At 40.9% G+C, this 22886-nt stretch overlaps 1 protein-coding gene across 2 annotated transcripts; it reads right to left on the bottom strand.

The window, feature by feature from the left end:
• Positions 1-2898: 2898 nt before the first annotated feature.
• On the bottom strand, positions 2899-21941 carry col1a2 (collagen, type I, alpha 2). Of its 2 annotated transcripts, XM_032580325.1 has the most exons (50): positions 21736-21941; positions 20135-20136; positions 18933-18968; positions 18454-18537; positions 17935-17991; positions 17712-17756; positions 17489-17542; positions 17354-17407; positions 17183-17236; positions 17037-17090; positions 16568-16621; positions 16378-16422; positions 16179-16277; positions 16024-16077; positions 15680-15778; positions 15009-15053; positions 14483-14581; positions 13993-14046; positions 13807-13914; positions 13670-13723; positions 13486-13584; positions 13222-13275; positions 13028-13126; positions 12873-12926; positions 12717-12770; positions 12568-12621; positions 12083-12136; positions 11946-11990; positions 11771-11869; positions 11568-11675; positions 11417-11470; positions 11268-11321; positions 10234-10287; positions 10077-10130; positions 9847-9954; positions 9663-9716; positions 9258-9311; positions 9001-9162; positions 8760-8867; positions 8413-8520; positions 6721-6774; positions 6520-6627; positions 6377-6430; positions 6159-6266; positions 6015-6068; positions 5318-5425; positions 4941-5184; positions 4649-4833; positions 4315-4557; positions 2899-4216 (listed from the first exon to the last, which is right to left on the bottom strand). In XM_032580325.1, the coding sequence occupies exons 1-50, from the start codon at positions 21803-21805 to the stop codon at positions 4070-4072; spliced, it is 4056 nt and encodes a 1351-aa protein (XP_032436216.1). In that variant the 5' UTR covers positions 21806-21941; the 3' UTR covers positions 2899-4069. The 2 variants fall into 2 exon arrangements, with proteins under 2 accessions (XP_032436216.1, XP_032436217.1); XM_032580326.1 differs by lacking the exon at positions 11771-11869.
• Between the last annotated feature and the right edge of the window lie 945 nt (positions 21942-22886).

Genomic DNA, 22886 nt, shown 5'->3' with positions numbered 1-22886 from the left:
TGTCAAGTAAATTAATAACCATCTTTCAGTGCAATTGCAGCTGCAAGTGTTTTGGATTATGTCTAGAGGCTGATATTTTTGTCCATTCTGTTTCTTTCTTTATGCCAATGTTCAATGAGCAGCAAATAAGTGGAAAGCACGAAAATCACGTTGACAGATTCTGTGACCTGGGTCTCCTCCAGAGTTACCATGGGACTCTTGGCTGCTCCCATGGATGCTCTATCTGCTCGCCCTACAGCCCAGCTTCTCTGCTAGGACTCCACTACTTGAATATTTCCTCTGAGTGCTTCATACTTTAAAGTGGGTGACTGTATGACTTTTCTGTCAGTCTGTAGTTCTTTGATAAGTTACTTGTTTTCCTCACATGTTAAATTATAGCACACAGTCTGAGGTTTTACCAGTGAAACACTATTAACATTATGGTTGGATGAGAACAGAAGAACACACCTCAGTATTTTACAAGTTCTGTGTGCTGTAACCACCTTAACCAAACACATTGATGACGATCATGTGATTTTAATAGGACAAACATTGACTCTGTTTTTCCAGCTGGTTCGCTCACACACCTTCACTCCTGGAGGAAGGGCTAAAAACCAATGTGAAAAGATGGGTGTGGGCCATTTGGCCATTTTGCTGCTCATTTGGCCAAACAGACCTCTACTTGGCTCTTTATCGATTTAGCTCATCGTGGCAGATGTTCTCAAACAAGGCGGTGTTTGCCACAAATTGTCCCAAGCTTTATCTGGTTCATTTTTACACAAAATCCAAACCTCAGCACGGTTACCAATGCATTACATATGCTTACAAGCCAGAGCAGTGAAACCAAACAGATTAGATGAACAAAATTTCTGTCAACAAGGGAGGATAGGGTCTTTAAAATAAGAATTTACAAAAAGTGTCTTAAAGATATTTTTTATTAAGCACATTAGTGTGGATGTATTTATACATTAAACAAACAAACAGCACTCAAATCTTGTTAAAGTGTAATGTTTTACCTTCTGTATCCACGATCAGTGTGTAAACTCCTGACCACTATGTCCATATGCAATAAAACCATTGGTCATCTGGTGAAAATACTGTACTAAGATCATACAAAGATCTTAACAAAGATCTTTGTATAGATCTCTACTAAGATCCATATTAAGGTAAAGTTTAGAGAAGCTAAACTAATTACATTGTATCGTTGCTCAGGATATAGTAAGGAAAAAGCAAACTAGTACTATTAGATTGAAAAATAATTGGCCTGTTTCTTTTTTTTCTGAGGCAATGTTAAAAAAGCCAGAAAATCTGGAAAACGACTGCACCCATATGCCTGCAAAAAACCCCAGAAAATACTGGTCTGACCACATAGTCATACTCTAAAGAAAAAAGGCTAAGGTTGTACAAACCCTTGACAAAATCAACACTAATCCCCACTCATGGTCGGCAGCACAACGCACAATACAAGTGTCACTGTGCAATCTGCCCTACAGGAATAGCATTCCAATGGTTACTTTGTACAGGTGTGGCTGACTTTTTTATGGATATAGACTGCCATAGAAACTGTGATATGTTCTAAATTCATTGGGGTGTGCCATCCATTTTGATGAAGATACAAGGGTCAATTTAGTTGTGCATAAAATTGCACAAACTAGTTTCGCAAGCTGCCTAAATATTTTGCATATACCAACAAAACATAAAATCTAAAACATCCAATTTCTGTATGAAAAGGTTTTGCAATGTATAACAATTGAAAGGTTTTAGTGAGGTTTTCACTAAAACTCATCCATCCTCAGCTTTATGTCTCTCTTAAATATCTTTTTATTGTAATTGTTAAAAAAATTCATTCATATTTTGACTTTGTTCTAAGCCATTACCCAAATTGAAATACACAAACTCCTTTTTGTTGTACCCACACATTCTCTTTGCACCTTGTATTGCACCCATTAAACGGCCTTTTCTGTAAACACTTCTAGGATATTGCTTTTAAGTAAATTGGACATAATTATTGTAACTTTGGATTTGATCAAACCGGCAAGTTTTAACACGTTGTAACATTAAATACAGTTAATTTGTGATTTCTCATTTTTGTGGTATGTGTAAGGGTCGTAGATTTTTGAATAGGTGTTACCCCAGACCTCCACACACTGAGTAATACATAACACTTTCAAGTGAATTATATAGAATATTCATTAATCTATGATCTGAATTTTCCCCAAAGCTGTAGCACTATTTTCATTTTTGCATGTCTTCCTTGAATTTTCAAGCAGATTCTGCGGTACCATTGCACCCAGATATTTGTTGTCATATGTTCCCTTCAGTGTTTGTATTATCAATAATTGTCTGTGTTTTTGCATCAACTGCTATTTTTTACATTTCTAAATATAAATTAGCTTTTATTCCGACTTATTGACACTTATAAATCTAATGCTAGTTATGTTAAAATTAAGTGCTCAACGTGTTTCTTTTTGGCAGCTCTTGCAGTGTAAGAAACATTTATACCTCACTGCCATCTTGTGGTTATAATTGGTATTGCAGCTGTCTACATATAGCAGTGACGTGAGTTGCAGCTTTTACAAATCCGTCGCGCCCTTCTTTCAAGGCATTTCCCCGCCTATTTCCTGTACCGTTTGTGGTACTGAAGTCTATCACAGCAGCATTGGCACCACTAATAAGTCTCCAAAGGGTCTTTAAATACCTGTCCCCAGTGCTTCTAAGTCAAGTAAACAACTAAAATGTCTGCAGTGCTGGGTCATATAAAGAAGCTAACGTCTATAGTCATGCATCAATACAGTTTAAGCCTTGATCCAAACTCAGAGGTTTATTTGGATGCAAAAGCTGTTTTATGCAAGAAAAAAAGCTACATTGGAGAATGCATATTTACAAGAAAATGCACATTAGAAATCACACAATGACATGGAGAGTGTAAACAGAAGTTTACTATACATTAAAGTTGGATGTTCTGATGAGAGGCAACATAAAGGGGGATGTGACTCATGATAGTGTTCTGCTTCCACAATAGGAAGATGTTTAAGTCAGTGCTGATACATAAATCGTCAGCACAACTAAGACCAGATGAAATTATATATATATAAAAGAAACTAAAAAATAAAAAATAATAATAATACATTACAGTGACACACCTTCAATGATGTCATTAAAACATAAAAGTCACTGCATGGTTTGTGGGTTTTGGAACATTGGACATGCTTTATTTCAGAACTTTTCACAATTTATTTAAACATCTCACATATACAAAATAGGTACAATAGACTTTGTGGTGTCATTGTTTGAGAGAGAGAGAGAAAGGCCGCCTGAAAACCATTTGGGACTGGAGGAAAAGTGTGCTGTCAATGTGAACACTGCGAGTGGAACTGGGGCAGTACAAAAGAAAAGCCTGAAAAAACTTTGAAGGACAAGAAAAGTCAGAAAATTAAAAAAAAAACAGAAAACAGACATTAGACATAAGAGTTTAGGAACATTCCACCTGCTTAAAGTGGGGGAGTATCAGCGGGATTGATGTTAGACTCCTCATAGGTCAATACAAAGTAATACAGTAAAAAGTGGTTCGTTCCACAGCTGCATTTTAGCACCATAGGTCTCTGCTTCAAGTAACTGAGCACCTTCCAAGCAGGACAAAGCTTGAAGCATTAGAAGTCTTAACATCTCGGTTGTGGACTCAGGTTTTTGTCAATACTATTTTCTTTGAGTACAGGCATGAGGTAGTTCAAACCTTTTTTGTTCTTGGAAATTGTGGTTTTAAACCTCTTCTTTGGAAGATATACAAAGACCACAAAAAGTGATGCATACTTTCAGCATTTTTATTACACTTCTTTTATTTTTTACAAAAAAAGATGCCATGATGTTCCACAACAAGGTGTTATCCCGCGTCCCTTTGGGTTTGGCTGTATTAATTTGCATTGCACAAAATCTCCTTTCAGTCCGTTCGGTCCTCTCCGATAGTTGCCCATCTTAAGCAAGTGGATGTGCAGAGAAGTCAGCATTCAGTACAAAAAAAAAACAGAGAAGGGCAGAGATTTCTTTTTTTTGTTCTTTCTCTCTTTTTGGTGTTAATTTATCATGAGTCTATTTATTTGAAACAGACTGGGCCAATGTCCAAACCAAACTCCTGATCAGGTCCACCAATGTCCAAAGGTGCAATGTCGAGGATGGGGAGGCGAGTTGGTTTATTTGTTCTGTACTCAATCACTGTCTTGCTCCACTCACCAGTGTGTGTCTGCAAAAGGAGAAGGAAAACAAAATGGAAATTAGACATTGAAAAACGGTGGAGTTCAATGTCTACAAAGAGCCTAAAAAAGCAAAAACTGTACTTACAGTGCAGCCATCCTCCAGCACGGAGAAGGTGAAGCGGCTGTTGCCCTCGGCCCTGAGCTCCACGTCGTTGGAGCCCTGGAGCACAACGGCCTTCTTCAGGTTGCCGCTCTCACCATCCATGTAGGCAACGCTGTTCTTGCAGTGGTAGGTGATGTTCTGGCTAGCCTGGTTGGAAAGCAGGCGCATGAAAGCCAGCTGCGTGGCCATGCTCTGTGGGCTGAGGGTCTCGTCGTTGTAGGTAAACTGCAGGACAGAACCAAGCAGAAAAGTTAGGATTTCAAAGGACTGCCAAATTCAGGGTAGGCATTCTTATTTGACTGCGTCCCCCTCGCACCTCGGTACCGCCGTTGATGGTCTCTCCGAACCACACGTGCTTCCTGTTGTCTGTGCTTCTGTACCAGTTCTTGCGTGCAATGCTCTCTGGGTGGGCATAGATGCAGGTCTCGCGGGTGGTAAAGTCGCAGAAGACCTTGATGGCATCATTGATGCAGCCCTGGTTGGGGTCAATCCAGTAGAATCCTGAGGAGGAGAAGGCATGGGGTATCAGTCGAATGTTTTGGGTTTGGAGGAGGGTGGAAAGCTAATATAAATGCATCATACTAAATCAGAGCCTATAAGCTGCTTACCGCTGCTCCAGTCGGGGTGACTGAGCTTGATGTCGCGGCAGGTGCGGGCAGGGTTCTTTCTGGATCCCTCGGGGGTAAGCAGGTTGTCAATCTGAGTGTTGAGAGACTTGATGGTGGCATCGACTTCGTAGTCCTTGGCTCTGAGAGCTGGCTGATCAGCTCTGTATTCATCGTATCCGGAGACGTCATATCCACCACCAGATGGGCCAGGAGGTCCGGGCAGACCAGGAGATCCAGCAGGGCCCTACAATGGATATGACAGTTGATCAATAAGCTGCAAACCTATCTGAATCTTCTACTTTAGACATAGAACACAAATTGTAGCACACAAATCTGTCTAAAATACTGATACATAGGTGAAGGAAAGTCAAACTTACAACTGGTCCAACATATCCAGGAGGTCCACGGGAACCAGGAGGACCCATAGGACCATGTGTGCCAGCTCTACCATCTTTACCAGGGGGTCCATTGGGTCCAGAAGGTCCCTAAAGAAGAGATAATTGTTTACAGCCATTTAAAATAATGTACAGCTAACAATTACAGCATGCATGGAACTTGGAGCCCCAGTGTCAAAGAAGTCTTTTCATTTCTTTTTTTCTTCATTTCTTCTTTTTTCTTTTTTGCAATGTTGTGTGAAAGAAATCTGCTAATGTGAAAAAATGCTGCATTTGATTTATCAAGAAAGTCAGAGCTAAAGCCCTGGGAGTGAAGTCAATACCCCAGATAAGCTCCTTCAAGTTGCAAGCCAGAAAATCTGTAGTAGTTGCTGCTTGTTGTGATGCTAAGCTCAAGCAGCAGCAACACTAATAGCAACATTTTTTTTCTAAAGCACCATGATTGCAAATAGAGGTTGTCCTGCATTAACATGGGGGGCTCTTTGAGACTTTCCCTCTAAGAGTTTCAAGGAGATTATTGCTGCATTTATGAATGGGAAGTTAAAAAATCCACTTTTAATTAAAACACACCACTATGTTGGACAACTTTGAACTACGTTTTGTGTAAGACAGTGGCTTCACACTTATGATCACCTCAAGAACAAATAAAGAATAGTCTCTAATTCAGGATTAAACTCACTCTGGGTCCAGCATGTCCAAGGGCTCCAGCAGGACCGCTCTCACCAGGAGGTCCCTGTGGGAAAAGGAAAGTCCCAAATCATACACATTCTGTATGCGCTCCATCTTCCAAAATTAACACCAGAGTCAATAAAATGATACTCACAGAAGGTCCGGGCATTCCCTGGAGACCAGGATGTCCACGAAGACCCTTCATGCCTCTGTCTCCCTTCTCTCCAGCAACTCCCTTCTCACCACGGGGTCCAGAAGGTCCCTACAACACACAGATATCAGCCTTTATTTCAGTCGTCACACAAGGTCATAGAAATGTGTTGAAGTCATGTTTCATGGAACCAAATTGTGTGGCATATTTATTGTACTTACTGGAGCGCCTCTGGCTCCAGCAGGTCCAGCGGGTCCAGAAGGACCTGATGGGCCCTAGGGACACATCAACAAATATATGAATGAGACAAGCTGATATATTTAAAGGTAAACAATTTGAATAGACAAGGAAGAACAATAATTACAGCCTCTCCACGGTTTCCAGGTCTACCAGCAGCTCCAGTTGGTCCGGCAGGTCCGGGAGCACCAGCAAGTCCCAAGGCACCAGGAGATCCAGGCTCACCACGATCTCCCTAAGCATGTCAAACAAGAGAACAGGCAGCTCAGAGCGTAGTGTGCTTTTCTCCTGAAAACAATCATGTTTAAATGTACCCTCAGGACGTTACCTTGAATCCAGAGGCACCGGGACGACCAGGGGGTCCATCGTTACCGGGGCTACCCTGTTTCGCACAAAGAGTGGGTATAAAGGCAAAAAACATTCATTAACAAACTTTGTGAAATATACATATGAGATGCTAAAGCAAGTGATGTTGTCCTTAACTCTTCTTGATTAGCTCCAGTTTCTCTGTGTATACAGTTATAGTGGTCTACTTTACAATAATGAAACCCACTACTAATGTAATTATTTCTGTTTTTCATGTTAGAAAAGGGAATTAAATCAGTATATCCAATATATTGATTCGGTATATACAGAGACAAAACATGCAATAGCATCATTTGAAGGAAGCTTTAAGTTGATCATCTCCTTAATTTTGACCATAGGCAGGTAGGCTTACTATCTGCATTTCGGACATAATTTATACTTGTTAAGTCATGGACTAATGAAGAAAAGTAGCATCTAGGTCAATATATAAACCATTTCTTTCTACAACTATTTTGTGAATAAGTATGCCAATTCAATAAATGATGTATTAACTTGAAATTTATTGAAGCATTGAGAGTTTTATCCACTTTTCTTCATCTTACAGTAGCAGTAATATGACTGTCTCAAACCTTGAAGTAAACTTCAAGGTTTGACTTTTAAAAGCAGAAATTTACCTTCTAAAATTTCTCATTCAGAATATTCCTGCTGGTGTGAAGAAACTGCAGCAGTTACACATTTAAGCACAAACCGCAATAAACGTTACCAAAGATGCTATCTGTCATTAGCTCAGCCAATCAAATAGCCTACATTAAAAATTATTTTTTTTACAGATGACCCACATTTGGCAAGTAGGGTTGTAAATATTTTTCTACAATTCTGAAATCTTTTTAACTATTTTCTATCTTTAAATAACATAACTCTTGTGCTTTTAGATTGTATTCATTCTTTTTAAAAATCATAGTTAGACACAAATTCTCATCGCTAAAATGTGCTCATAATCTGATTTATCTGGGAGAAGCAAAACAAGGTTTTATCTGCCTATGAGACAGGAATGCATACAGAGAATAAGGACAAGGAAATAGCCTAGCAACATATCCAGGCTAACCATGCAGCTTTGTTGAAGTTGTCAGAAAATGGGAAAACATTTCACCTACCCCTTAAGGAGGTGAACTAGTCAGTCTACTGCTTCTAAAAGTGGATTCATACTTAATTATTGACGAAGAAATCAATCTGCCTCATAGTACACACGAAAAATTATAATGATGAGTTGAATGTTGCGGCTTCCATTGATAATCTGGGCTTGAACTATTGTGAATGATGGACTTCTTAAACTTTTGTCTGCATTGTCTTGTTAGTTGATCAAATAATGTAGTTTTTATTAAAAATATGAATACATGTCATCAGGTAAAGCAAAAATGGTGCTGTGTGGAACCTGGAAATTATAGGATGCTCCCTTATACCAGTGACTTTCCATACTTTTTTCCATTTGGTTTGGTTACAGTTACTTGACTTTCTGTTTCATTTAGGCTAGTTGTGTTGCTTGTTCTGTGCAAAATGAGTCTGCATTGGTTGAGAAATAAGTTGATAGGGTTTAAATATATTTCAAAATAACTACCCTAGGAGCTATCAGCAATTTCTTTTAAGCAATCATTCCTTTCAACATTTTGAACAAGAACTAACTAGCTAACTGGCTAAATTTCTGACTAAGTATTACCTCGCGTCCAGCCTCTCCTTGAGGTCCGGTCATACCAGGCATGCCAATGTTACCAGGGGGACCACGGGCTCCAGATGGACCAGCGGGTCCAGGTCTACCAGGCTCTCCCTGGAATATTATAAAACAAAAAATGAGACATGGACCAAAACACATGTTGAAGCAGATAGGATGCTAATTATCAGTTGAAGTATATTCCAGTTTATCACTGGGGCTGTTTAAAGATCCGTGATCCTTTGTTTGAACAGTTTTATCACATTTTTGTGCTACTGAGATATAACGTGATTGATAAGATGGCTTTTTACCCTGTCCTTAGGCAGGGGGGTGTTTAGGTACTAACTTGCACTTACCACAGCACCAGCACCACCAGGTGTACCACGATCTCCTCTAGCACCAGGCAGACCAACGAATCCTGTAATTCCCAGAGGGCCAGTGGGTCCAGGAGCACCAGGAAGTCCCTGACGATATGCACAAACACTCATGATTAATCACCATAACAATTTGAGGTGATGTGTAGGGACATTTCATTAAATTCTCATCATTTTTTTCTTCCCTCTCCATATTTCTTTTATGTGATTTTGTAGTACTTACAGCGGGGCCAGACTCTCCCGAGGGTCCCTTCTCTCCAGGAGGACCAGGTGGTCCAACCATTCCCTGCTCACCAGAAGGACCAGCAGGGCCAGAGTCACCACGGAGACCACGAGGTCCGTCTTTACCAGAGTTACCGGAGGGGCCAGGAGGTCCCACAATACCCTGGGGAAAAAGGAGAGAGGAGTACATTGTGTAATGTGTGGCTTATTTGTGTGTGTGTTTGGTTTTATGGAGAATTGCACAATGAAAGTACTCACAGCAGGGCCAGGAGCACCAACTCTGCCAGCAGCACCAGGCAAACCAGTCAGACCCTGAACAAAAACACATACAGAGGTTAGACACAGAGGTCCTATAGGTGTGCGTGTGCTTTTTAAATAAAAAAAAAACTGAACCAAACACAAGGAATTAATACAATATATCTTATCCAGTAAGAGTCTTTAAGCTTTATGTGTATTTTTTTGAAGAAGAGTGTGATATTTATAAAAGCTAAACGTGTGTTATATCCCTGAATTTAGCAGATATCGATGCTGTATCACAATTATTATTTGGAATAAGGAGGTACGCCACTAAACTGAACTGAAAAGCGATGATAGAAAGCATGTGTGTGGCAGGTGGATATACAACATATGGTACTGCATTTGAGCTTTTAATCGAGTACTCACTGGAGGGCCAGTTTCTCCACGAGCGCCAGGAGGTCCAGCAGAGCCAGCGGGGCCCTAGATAGCAAAAAAAAAAAAAAAAAAGAAGAAAAATCTCTTCATCTCTTCAAATCTCGCCAAAACCTATGACACTATTTGAACTGCAATCGTAACAAGAGTGAGAAAGCGAGATTGTGAGTGTGCTTACAGCAGGTCCAGACTGTCCAGCGGGTCCAGCAGGGCCAGCGGATCCAGACTCTCCCTTTCCCCCGGCAGGTCCACGCTCTCCTCTGGCTCCGGCCTGACCATCAAGACCCTGTGGGAGAACCAAAGGATGTAAACGTCCGGACAAGCTTTTGTGCTTGTTAAGCAAATCTTCAGTATATGCGTTAACCCAAATCTCTTTGTAATTTTAACCTATTAAAGAATCAGGCTTACAGGGGGTCCAGCAAATCCGGGGGCTCCGGCAGGTCCAACCTCTCCACGCTCACCCTGTAGATAAGAAGAACTTCGTCAAAAAAGGCTCCCTAAGACCTTGTTTTATGATGACATATGATGTAGTTAAGGTATGTAAATAATAGGAAATCTATCTTACAGAGGGTCCACGAGGTCCAGCAGGGCCAGAGGGTCCAAAGGAACCAACCTCACCCTAGAAGAGACAAAAGACAGGATAAGAATTACTCTAACGCTTAATCAACTACAACATATGCATTAGACTCAATGCCTTTTAATGTGGCCGTCTGAACTCTACAGGGCCACATAAATAGAGTCTTCAAGATAACAGGTGTGTGCTTAAATATTATTTTAATCAATAAAGTCAAAGCACTTTTTATCCATATTCTGCCAAATAACATTAATGTGAAAAGAAAAAGTATTATCGAATGCAGACACAGCTTTTGTATTAATATTTTTAAAGCCTATTAATGGATTTTAGCAGTATATTTGGTCAAAACTGGCCCTCTGGGAATATTCCTGATCTTGATGTGGCCCAAAGTGAAAATGAGTCTGACAGTCCTGAATTATACAATCTTTTTATATGAATAGATACCAAGCAGAAAATATGTTCCTTGCATATGTTCTGTAATATATATAAATGCTGTATGAGAATATTAAAATATCCACGTTGGTTTTTTTTTAATTAACAAAATGGATTAAAAATAATTACAGAAATGGAAGAAGAAAAAAAATATGTATGGACGTTGTTTTATTGAATCATATCCACTGCCATCTTTTGCTAGGTTAGCAGCTGGAATGTTGCTGCAGTTTATAAAACAGCCACCAGATGGCAGCAGTGCGACTGTTGCTTTAAATATAGCAATTTGCTACAGGTTTAATTTGGATTTTACCGCAGAGAAAAGCAAAAGATTTGAAAACGAAGTACAGGTTTGTTCAGAATTCATATTTTTACACTTCTGTAATCCCAACGGCTTCTCCTGATAGCTTATTGTTGCAAAGCTTTGGTTTAAGAAGTCTACCTTGAGTGTTGGCAGGTACGTGTTGGCAGGAGTCATTCATAGCTTACATTTATTTTTGTTGATATTTGTTTGTTTGGCAGGAATAGTCCTGCGCTGGTGACATTTGCCAAGATTTGTCAGTTATCTATTTCTCACAACTAATACACCAACTGACCTTATCACCGTTGGCTCCAGTGGGTCCAGGAGGGCCAGGAGGTCCAGCAGGGCCCTGGTAGGAGATTAAAGGGGATAGTCAATAAGGGGTACAGGCTCCAATATTTTGTTTTTAGGTGTATCTCAAAAGAACAGGAGAGTTTAACCTACACGAGAGCCATCTCTGCCAGAATTTCCATCAGGGCCTCTGTGTCCGGTCTCTCCCTGAGAATGAAAGCAGTAGTTAGACGGGCTGTAACTTTCAAACAGAATATAGTAAAATATGTGGATGTGGTAGATTTTTTTTCTCTCTTAAATTTACCTTCTCTCCCTTGCCTCCTGGACCACCAGCTACACCACGCTCACCGGGGATGCCAGCAGATCCTTGATGTCCGGCAGCCCCAGCAGCTCCAGCAGCTCCTGGCTCTCCCTAGCAGCAGAAAAGGAAAAAAATCTGTTTATCTTCCTTACATTTTTTTTTAAATCATAATAGGTTTTTGACAATTTTTTCTTCCTTTGGATTACCTTGCCACCATCAGGTCCAGGGGCTCCAGCTGGTCCACGGGGTCCAATTGGTCCCTGAGCTCCAGAAGCGCCAGCAGCACCTGGGTTACCACGCTCTCCCTGCAGAGTATAGACGCTTATTTAATTTCTGATCTCCTGGTTCTTGTACATGCACGTGAAAGCAAAGTGACCTCACCTTGCCACCAGCTGGTCCAGCGGCTCCCTGCTCTCCTGGGATACCCTAGAGCACCACATCGTTTTGGTTAGATTTGGTTAGACTGCACCAATATTTGTGTTTCATCCGCGAAACTTGTTTTGAGTTCATTTACTTACTCTTTCTCCAGACTTGCCAGCCTCACCGACAGATCCAGCAGGTCCAGGCAGACCCTACAAACACCAAGTGTTAACACAAGATCCAACAGCGTCAAACAAGAAAATAGTAAATTGAGTATAATTTAAAAACAAAACAAAAAACAATACAGAAATTAATATCAAAGTTCTCTTTACTGTCAAATTATTACCTAAAACTCAAACCCTCAGAATATTTCTCACTAACCAGACAAAAATGGTGATGTTGCCCTCAGTGTAAACAACGTGAAAATGCTAAAGGTTAACTTGCTAAATCTGGATGGAACTTATAGATTATTGAAGCTATGTATTTCTCAGTTAAATTAAGATCAGGGCAGGCCAGTCTTAAGTGGCCGTGAAGAAAGATGTCCATAAACATTCAATGCTAAGACGATATGTAGCCATCAGAAATGCTTTTATCTCCTTGTATTGCCTCCATTTTGGTAATCAGAGAAGGGAAATGTTCAAACCTGGAAGCCAGGAGCTCCAGCTGGTCCCTGCTCTCCCTTCTCACCAGCACCGCCCTACATCAAGGAGAAAACATTCTTGAAAATGGATGCTAAAATCATATTTTACAAGAACGGATATTACAGTAAGCCTTTTATGCAGAGACACTTACAGCAGCTCCCATGGGGCCAGTGGCTCCGTTGTTGCCGTCAGGTCCAGGGGGTCCCTGATAACAGAGATAGCAACTAAGCATACAGCAACACTGAACAACTGAAACAGAAATTATGCAAATGTTTATGCTTTCATAACATTATATTCTCTGACATACTCTCAGACCAGTGGGGCCACTAGGTCCCTTCTCTCCAGGTTTGCCCGGCTCTCCCTGAGGGAAAACAGGATTTATAGGTAAGACAGAGCTGAAACAAACGCGTACAATTTGAACTGCTCTTTTTTTTCTTCAGGTCCTGCATAATGCCGACTCACAGAGGGCCCTTTGGGTCCAGGGAAACCAATGTTTCCGGGCTGGCCTCTAGGTCCAGTTGGGCCGGGAGGTCCAGAACGGCCATCTTGTCCAGCAGGACCCTGGAAGACGAAGAAGTGTCACCTCAATCCATTGGAGAAACAGTCATGAGACCAGCAGCAACTCTCTAGAGAGAGTAGAACTAAGGTTTACTCACAGAAGGTCCCTCCTTTCCTGGGGGTCCAGAGCTTCCAGGGCTTCCTGGGAGACCCTTTAGAAAACAAACATGGAGAAGTTATGAAGAGTCCACATTTTCAGGGGGACCGCAGAAGCGAATTAGCTTTTGCTATAATCTGGTACAGTGCATCGGTTGATGACATTTATGTTTGAGTTGTGCATTGTCCCTTTATAAATCAAGTTCATTGTCACTCTAGGATGGTCTATTCTTCCTCTACATGAAGAAATGATTAAAACCACTCACTCTGAGACCGGCAGGGCCAGGCTCGCCAGCACGACCGGCATCTCCAGGGGGTCCACGAGGTCCAGCAGCACCAGAAGCACCACGGGCACCAGGCATACCCTGTTGTGGTCAAAAAGTGGTCAAAACTAGAAATAGTAGCTCACTGAATGGACAGATGTTTGAGGGTCTTTCGCGTAATGCTCACAATTGGGCCAGTTCTTCCATCGGAACCAGGCAGACCACGGCTTCCGGGAGCACCCTGAGGGTGACACATGGCTATCAGCTACTGAAGCTAGGTCAGAGGTCAAACATTACCATAACAGGTAATGGTAGGACACTTACTCTAGCACCACGGCTGCCAGCAGGCCCATTAGCACCAATCTCACCAGTGGGTCCTCTCTTGCCCTCCTCACCTTGAGTTCCAGGAGGTCCCTGAGGGCCAGCGTTACCCTGAGGGAGGCAGTAATGAAGTTTAGCGTCTTGAACAGATTTGCTTTGCATTTTGAATAAATCATCTTTTAAACTTACAGGCTCTCCTTTGCCACCAGTGTCTCCCTTGACACCCTGAGGACCAGGATCACCCTAAAACATACAGAGAAATAGAAATGCAATTCAACCAAAGATAAATTATATATGTTATAAGTGTTTTCTTAACATTTACCAGTAAAGCATCATTTGTGATTAGTGTGCATTGCTAAACAGTAGCATTGTGTCTGCATTTGGACCTGCAAAGCAAAAGGCTTTCTTTTGTAAAGCTTGTGCAGTACAAGCACTGCTTCTACTCCATTATTATTGTAGTAGTGCATACGGAAAGTGCTATAAACGTGTATTAATATATATACCTATATTAATAAAAAAAGTTAAGAGATAACATGTTGGAACTTGAGACCAGTTGAAATAAGAAGTCAGAATCAGCGAAGGCTGAGATGTGCGAGGCTGATGTATGGATGTTATGAAGGAACAGTTGATCCAGTGGATTAACTCTTTTAAAACTCTTTCCAGAGAGTTTTATACTCACAGAAAGTCCTCTTGGTCCAGCAGCACCCTGAGGTCCCTGAGGTCCAGGTCCTCCTCTTGGTCCGGGGAAACCAGGAGCTCCACCAGAACCGGGGGTTCCCTTTACAGTAGGAAGGATGACAGGTCAGCATTGGCGTTTGATAAATCTTTCAGAGCCAGAGTTCAACATAATGCCCTCTGTTGGTTTTGACGTCCAACTGATCATCAACAGGAATACAAAAACGGTTGAGTTTGTGAGTGTCAGGTGTTACGAAGCGAGATTATTTTTTAATGCATCCAACTTATTGAGTATACATAGACAGAAGCTGACAGGTATGCAACTAAAATCTCAGATAGGGTGCAGTCCAGCTCAACAACTAAAGGAAGTACACACTTTTCTTTTAGGGACTGTATAGACTGAGTGTATTTGGTGTATAAACCTTTCTACATTCTTAAGGTAGGCGTGAGAACCTACTGCGAAATGATTTACATGTATGCAAATCATAGGACACACCAAAAACGGATTCAGTAAGAGAGTGGATACTCACAGCAGCTCCCTTGGCTCCATTCAGACCATTAGCACCAGGGTTGCCCTATGGGAAAAGTAGAGAAAAATTAATTTCATTTAATTATTTATGTTTATATAGCCCCAAATTACAACTAATCTAACTTATCGAAAGGCAATTTACAAGCAATTTCAGTTAAAATACAGCTCTATAGAATGCAATGAGTTTCAAATTTAATTCTAGTACAATGTGGTCATGCAGTTGATTTCAGTCTAATTACATACAGTGCTATGAAAACCTAATTAGTACATGAAGATTATCTAAAAAGTCTAATTAATCTTTATGATGTTTGAATATTTTCAAATGAAATGTTTACACAAGTGCCTGAATCCCCTAACAGTACAATATAATTACATAACATAGATACACTATTCCTCTCTCGGTTTTAAAAATTATATTAAATATTATTTCTATATATCAAGTGAATCATAAAAATCAGTACACAGAAGTACATGTTAGAACATGTACATGCCAAAACAAGAATTTTTTTTTTTTTTAAATATAATAGAAGTTACCCCTTATTTTCAAAGAGAAACTACAAAACAAGCCTCTTTCCCGTGTTCAGTAGTATATCAAGGACTTAGAGTCATCTCCCAGACAAAAAATAGTTTTAAAAATATGCCAGTTGACTATTTCTTGTTTTTTTTACTTACAGGGGGACCAATTGGGCCAACAACACCGTTGGATCCGGGCTCTCCTCTAGATCCCTGAGGTCCAGATGGGCCAGTGCCTCCAGCGGCTCCAAGTTCTCCCTGTTAATGACAACATTTGAATTATTTTTCATTTATTGGTGATAGAGAGAAGAATTAAATGTTATTTGAAGAAGTGTGTGTTCAAAAATGTATATATTGCTGGAAATATACAATATTTGTGCTTTTCATTTGGAGATTTAGTAAAAAAAAAAAAAGACTGCAAGGTATATGTGTGACTATGTTGTTTTCTAACTTTTTTGTGACAAGATTTTTGGCTGTTTAACAGGAAGTGACAAGACATGCACCTTGGGTCCAGGACCGCCTGGGAAGCCTGGGGGGCCAGCAGCACCCAAAGGACCCTGGATAAAAGAGGAAGAACAATCATGGTGTAAGGAGTTTTCTGACATCCACAGTGTCTCTCGTTTGTTCCTTTGATTGGAAATAAAGAGGATTTACTCACAGCTGGGCCAGAAGGTCCAACATTGCCATCAGAACCACGAGAACCAGCAGGACCAGCAGGGCCGGGGCGACCTCTCTCACCGGGCTGACCACGTTGTCCCTGAAGACCGAACATCCAACAGAGTTAGTCAAGACCACAGCTGATGGAAACACTTACAGGAATATAAGATGAAGAATATTTAGTTTTATTGTGAACTTACAGCCAGTCCAGAACTTCCAGGAGATCCAGAGGCACCAGACTCACCCTATGGGAGAGTTAGGAAAAAACAAATTCCCATTATATATGTAATTATATGCTAACATATGAAGTAGATAAGCACAAATAAAGAGACAGGCTTAAAATAAAGACAGAAAGTGAGAAAGTGATCTATGTGTTGAATGGTACCGTACCTTGGCGCCAGCAGAACCGGGTTCTCCCTTACGTCCATCAATACCAGTGTAACCCTATAACACAGAAGAGTAGAGATGATTAAAGCAGTTACTAAGAGGACAAACTTAAGGTCAACACTTAAGAAAAAAAAATCTAATATAGTAGGTGTTATTTTTTAAGGATCTGTTATAGGAAAGTCCTCAAAGGGAGATGGAGTGAAGTGAAAATGTGTCTTTATTTCTCTGTCCCAATGGCCAAAGTTCAAGTGAAGACTTAACTCAATTAATTTTAACAGGAGGCCTTCACTAGGCGTCAATATGAAAGGCACCACTATTAAAATTTAAATGTTCAAATTATCCAGGAATTTTTGGGGGGTAAAAAGAGAAGGGTCAGATAATGAATGATGAGCCACAATAAATTTCTATTCCAAGTTCAAGTTCCGGCAAACAGGCCGAGGGTGAAAAGGTTAAAAGAAGGTAAATCACTCACTCTGTGTCCCTTCATCCCTGGAAGTCCAGGAGTTCCTGGGAATCCACGAGCACCCTACAATTCCAAAGCAAAGAAGGTTAGGAAGGAATAAAGATGCTGAATCTCAATTTAAGTCACAACTCCGTGTCCCGGTAAGAACCACTTACCTGAGGGCCGGCGGCACCTCTGTCTCCGGGCTTGCCAGGTCTGCCATTGTTTCCCTATAAATCAATAGAAGAGAACTCACCATTAGCTGCTTATGGATAAAAAAAAAAAACAACTGCCGAAGCTACTCAAATTAAATCGAAAGAAGTGGTGAAAAAAGGTCACAAACATACATCTTCTCCAGATTTGCCAGGTGGTCCAGGGGGTCCACGGGCTCCAACAGGGCCCTGGAAAACAGAAATCAAGCATTAAATACTTAAAGATTGCAATGGCAACTCAAGCTAGAAGATTTGAGGGAGTACACTTACGTCGTTTCCAGGCTGTCCGGGTTCACCAGCGTGTCCAGTCTGTCCTTGAGATCCCTGTTGAATAACACACACATCACTAAGAATTGATGTAAGAACATTTCTGCTTTGCCTCTCTGGGCTCTTTCAACGATGTGTCTTTTTAATTGTCTTTTCGGATTATTAAAGTCTTTATGGATTTGAATAGATTTTGAATTTCAAGGTAAATTTTGAACTATGTCCTTACCTGGGGTCCAGGCATTCCAGGGGAACCTCTGGGTCCCATCAGTCCCTGATAAGAAGAAATATGAAATTATTAATTTCAAGTCACTCTGTGATGGATTTATTCTGAAAGCAATGCAGATAAATTGTGCTTATCTGGATTGCTTTTAGATATTTATACAAATTAATATTTGGCGTTATTGATTTGAGACAAAATAGGACTTATTGAGGTAGAGTAGGAAACTTACTGGGGGTCCGGGTCCAGGATCGGGGGCTTTCGAACCATCATATTGAGCAGCAAAGTTCTGTTGAGTAGGTAAAAAACAGAACCATAATTAATTCAATTTAATTCATGAGTAAACCTTATGATGCTACTGCCAGGGTTAACATTGGCCTCACCAGGGCCACAGTAATTTCAGTCTTTACATAAAAGACAATCTAATATTATAAAGAAATTCTCTGACAAAATAATAATACTAGTTTTTACCTAAAATATTACTGACTAAGACATTTTTTAGTGTCTGTAAACCTACTTTACATTCCAGTTGCCCACCAGTGACCTAATTTGGCAGCATGCATGTCTTGTCTTAGAAAAGTTCAAAAGGGCAAAGGTCAGGAGTCAATGACTAAAATCATACATGCGTCTGTCATACAACTCAAATGAAGACACGATTTTGTGACATCAACGTTTCTTGAGACGATTTTCGAAGATACATGAAAGTTTTTCGAAAAACTGCGTATTTCTTGAGTGTAAAAGGGAGACGTACTCCTCCGAGTCCAGGGGGGCCTGGAGGGCCAGCGGGGCCAGGCAGTCCGGGTTTGCCATCTCTTCCATTAGGGCCAGGAAAACCCTGGAGAAAAGAAGACAATCCGAGTGATGACGTGTTACGGATTTAACAAACAAAGCATGTTTGCCAAAACTATTACAAAATTACATGCTGCAAATTTGTTGTAAAAAAAAACAAATGATTGTCATTGTGAAATATTTTCAGTGACTGTAACGTAGCAAAACACGCCTGACACAAGCAAAAACCCGAAATTTTTGTCCTGTAAACCTTTATATTAAAATTCCCATCAAGGGGATCATATGCACGATAAACAAAGGGGAGTAGCAAACTGGGGCTGATAGGTCAGACAGCACCAAGAAACTTCACCAATCACTCTTCATAAAGAACGCGCACATCAAATAATGCATATATGAATTCACTTGGCAGATCAAAGTTAGCAGAGTTTTAATTCAGCTTACCCTGTCACCTCGAGGTCCTTTGTCTCCTCTGGGACCCTGGAGCGCAGAAATCACTTGGTTAGACCACAACACAGATTAGACAGCTTTAAGATGCAAGTATTCCTATCAGGAATCAAGTAGAAGACTTAGGCCTCATTGCATGAGTGAGAGCTATATTGTCAAAACGCTAAACATGCACTGAACAATCTGATTCATTAGTTGGGGGTAGACACAAGCTAAAGGCCATCTTAAATGATCTTACTGGAAATGGCAAATCTATATTCCAGTCAACCTTGTGCTTTGTGGGTCTAACATTCCAAGTTCTAGGCCAATAGATCCATCCTATACCATGCAGTTATCTAAACACAATCTTGTATATAATGGAAATAAATACATGTATTGATATTTCAGCATGCTGTTGTCTTACTTTGTGGGAACCTGTGATTATTATCAGTCAATGAAAGACAAACTCTGAATACTGCTTTCAAAAATATCAGAATAAGATAAGGCCTCAACAGTGTAATGCGTATATAATATAAGTGTTCAACATAGTGCACAACAAAGTTGAGCTCAATCATTTCTTGAGAATAAAGAAACAATTCACATTATTTCTTGCTCTAAAGGCAAGTAATATTCTTAAATGCTACCAAAACCACGCAGTGTACACCTTAAGATGCTACTGCTGCTAAAGCTCCAACTGCCAAACCTCAGGCTAGGCCATCTCCATCAAAGCAGAGTGTGTCAGACAGAAATTGCTTTTTCTTTCTATTCTCCAGCTCACAGGCCTGAGATCAGACCTTGGTCTTTGCATCTATCTGAAACGAGAGGCAAATATAGACTCCAAACTGACTCAAAGTCAGCTAGTCGTGAAAAACCTCCCTTTGGCCCCTTCTCTGCTGTCCTCAGAAAGGATCCTTTGTGCCAGGCTCTCATGGGTGCCTCTGCACCACGGTTTTAGCTTTCACTGACACGATCTAGAGCCAATAGGACCCTTACTAACGATGGACAGGAAGAAAGAGAAACTGCTGAGAGAAACAGCTCAGCTCAGTCTAAAAGAAATCCTCTTGCCATGACTGAGACAGCTCACACTGGTCAGCAGTAGCTGACAGTGGCTTTTTCCTGACGTGTTTCAAGGGTTTCGGAAGACATGACAAGGTGGACTAGATGAGGTAAAGATATGTTTTAGATATGTTGTTATGATGGTAGCATGCATGCATACTAACCGCTGTGGCATTGTAGAGATGATGATGCGGGCGAGGAGGGAGGAAAAGGAGAGGGCAGGGGGAGAAAAGGGAATACTCTGTTAGAAAATTTCATAATGTACAGAGCAAACAATCTTGATGTATTCATCCTTATTTTAATTAGATAATACATTATCTATTAAAAAAACATGATGTACTGATTGAAGATATTAAAATAAAGACATACTGGTTATATTTTGTGCCTGGTGAAACATAAAACCTGGCTTTCTGTGTTGCCTGAACGTAGTAGGATTGCTTTTCCTTCACTCATGCCCTCCTTGACATTTAAAGAATATAAAGTATATAATAAAACAAGCAAGTCTCCTCTCAAATTATGTGCGGCCTAACACGTCTCAGCTCAGACAAAACTAGGAGCTGCAGGCTCAACAAACTCAGTGATTCACTGTAACCACTCTGAGATGTTTTAACCGTGTAATGGAAGTTCATCTCTGGGAACCTGCAGCATTCCAGATATTAAAGCTGCAAATTGCTAACAGGTCCGAACTAGCAGGGTATGCCTTCGGGACTAGAATATTTTTGCCTGCCACTGAAAACAAGGCCAAATGTAGGTAATTTCCAATGACATCTGTAACTTCCAGTATACTGCAATGTGCTTTGATTCTGTTGCTGAGCTCCTTGAAAAAGACAAAGTTGGTATTTAGTTTGTCTTGATGACAGTTTGCTTCTCTTGTTTATTCTCTGAAGCAGGTGAGCACCAGTTCCTCTCTGGATGGCTTTGGGATCAGGTGGTCATGGCCGGGATTGGAGCTGCTGGACCTCCCTGTGAACTCTGGCATGTCATGTCCACATTGATCCAGCAGGTGGCATACTAGAGCGTTAATGTGAGACTGGTCGCCTCATATTCCTTTCAGCCTGAAAGGGTCACACCTCAAACTAAAGTTAAGTGAATTGTTTGAGGTATTTTCTTTGAAGTTTTCTGTTATTTGGGGGTTGTTTTTAGCCTTAAAAACAGGAACTTTAAAGAGAGAGAGACAACTTTTTAAAAAAAATTAAAGGCGAAATTTTTTTTATTTTAATTTTCTATTAATTTAGTACTATTTCTATATATCCTATTTCTTACTAGGCAAATTGTTGCTTGTTGATTTAATTCAAAAGAATGCCTAAATTCGTGCCAAATTGGTACTAGCCTCCATGGCCACCAGGGGGAGACACTGCAACGTGAAACGCAAAGCTGCCTTTCTTGGCTGTGTGGATGGAACAATGTGTCCAACGCCCCACAAAAGCTTTCCATCCAACTTTTCTAAAGGATAGTGCCAATGTTAATTCAACATGCATTAAACGATGGGGGGAGACTTGTTATGAAGGTCTCACCCACATAAATATTTTTCTTACTTATCCCTTAAAAAAGAGACAAAAACAAAAGAAAACTAATCACATAATAATTGTATCCTTTGATAAAGTGAAGAATCCTCTGCATGAGCTCAGTCCGGTTGAGTTCAGGTTGACCATCATCATGTAGGTCCCAAACAAAAGCCAAGCGAAAACATCCTCAAGAAGTAGGGACCCAAAGGGGGAAAAAGTATAGATCCATCACAGAGAAAGAGTAGACAATCAAAACTTACATTGGCATGATGTTAGATATAACGTTACTGCAAGCAGCAACAGAATCCGAGTATCCACAAAGCTGAGCATGTCTAAGCAGACATGCAGACTCCTTGTGCCGCAGAGCCCCTGTCTTTAAACCACCTTTAAGCAGGCATACAGTTGTGGTGACACGAATAACTCCAAACTTAGCAGATGCCTGCTGCCGTGATGCTAGAATAATAAAGATCTATCAGGCCTATTTATACGGCAGGAGGGTCCCTGGTCTGCGTGTCAAAAGTCGGCCCGTCAGCCAATGGGAGAGGAGAAACCCAATCTGACTCCCATCCCTCTGCAGCTTGGAGGCAGTCATGTGGTCCGGCATCTCCCTGCCTTTTTCCTCTCCACCAGCAACAGTTTGGCAGAGGCTCTGGCGATGATGACGAGTGCAACGTTTTAATTAGATCCATTCTTTTTGAGGACGTGGACAGCGTCGAGGTTTATAAGGCAGATGAAGGCCTAACTCGAGTCTTTTTACAGAGCGTCGGTGCAGATCAGGTCAGCACGCAGGGCGATGGGCGTCTGGCCCTGCGCGCTGATACTTTTGTGCGTATAATGCGCACAAGAAGATGAGCGCCAGTGGGGATATTTTGCCACCGAGAAGATCTGAGTTCACCTCTACTCGGATTTTTGCAACTTATGTTTCTGCGTTAAATAATTTTGGACTGGACGTTTGCGTCAAAGCTTTGCGCGCGGATTTGGCGAATCTCTCATTTTTCGCGTTGATTTGATTGAAATTAAAGCTTCACTTCTCCCCCACATTAACACATTATGCAGAATTCATCCACTAAGCATTTTTAATAAAGTCCCTATGTACAAGCTTTAACTTTGACTGTTTCAGAGGATAGTCAGAACCACAGCAGCGTTCTCTCTGGGAAAACTCCACCGGAGGAATGCAGTGTTTCACGCACAATACTAGGGAAACCTTCAGACTGTCAAAAAGGCAGGTGTGAGAGAAGATCTAACTTTCCGCCTCCCTTTGCTCTCTCTCTCTCTCTCTCTTTGTGCAGCTCTTACCTGCCCACATGACCAGACATGTCATCTGCTCCACCACAACTCCAACAATATTCATCCAGGGCCACATCCAGCATTTTATCACATAGACACAACTCATTCCATCCCATAGACTAAT

This window comes from Xiphophorus hellerii, chromosome 13, assembly GCF_003331165.1.
Source record: "Xiphophorus hellerii strain 12219 chromosome 13, Xiphophorus_hellerii-4.1, whole genome shotgun sequence".
In the NCBI taxonomy this organism is placed as follows: domain Eukaryota; kingdom Metazoa; phylum Chordata; class Actinopteri; order Cyprinodontiformes; family Poeciliidae; genus Xiphophorus; species Xiphophorus hellerii.
This window is presented reverse-complemented; position numbering and strand designations above follow the sequence as displayed.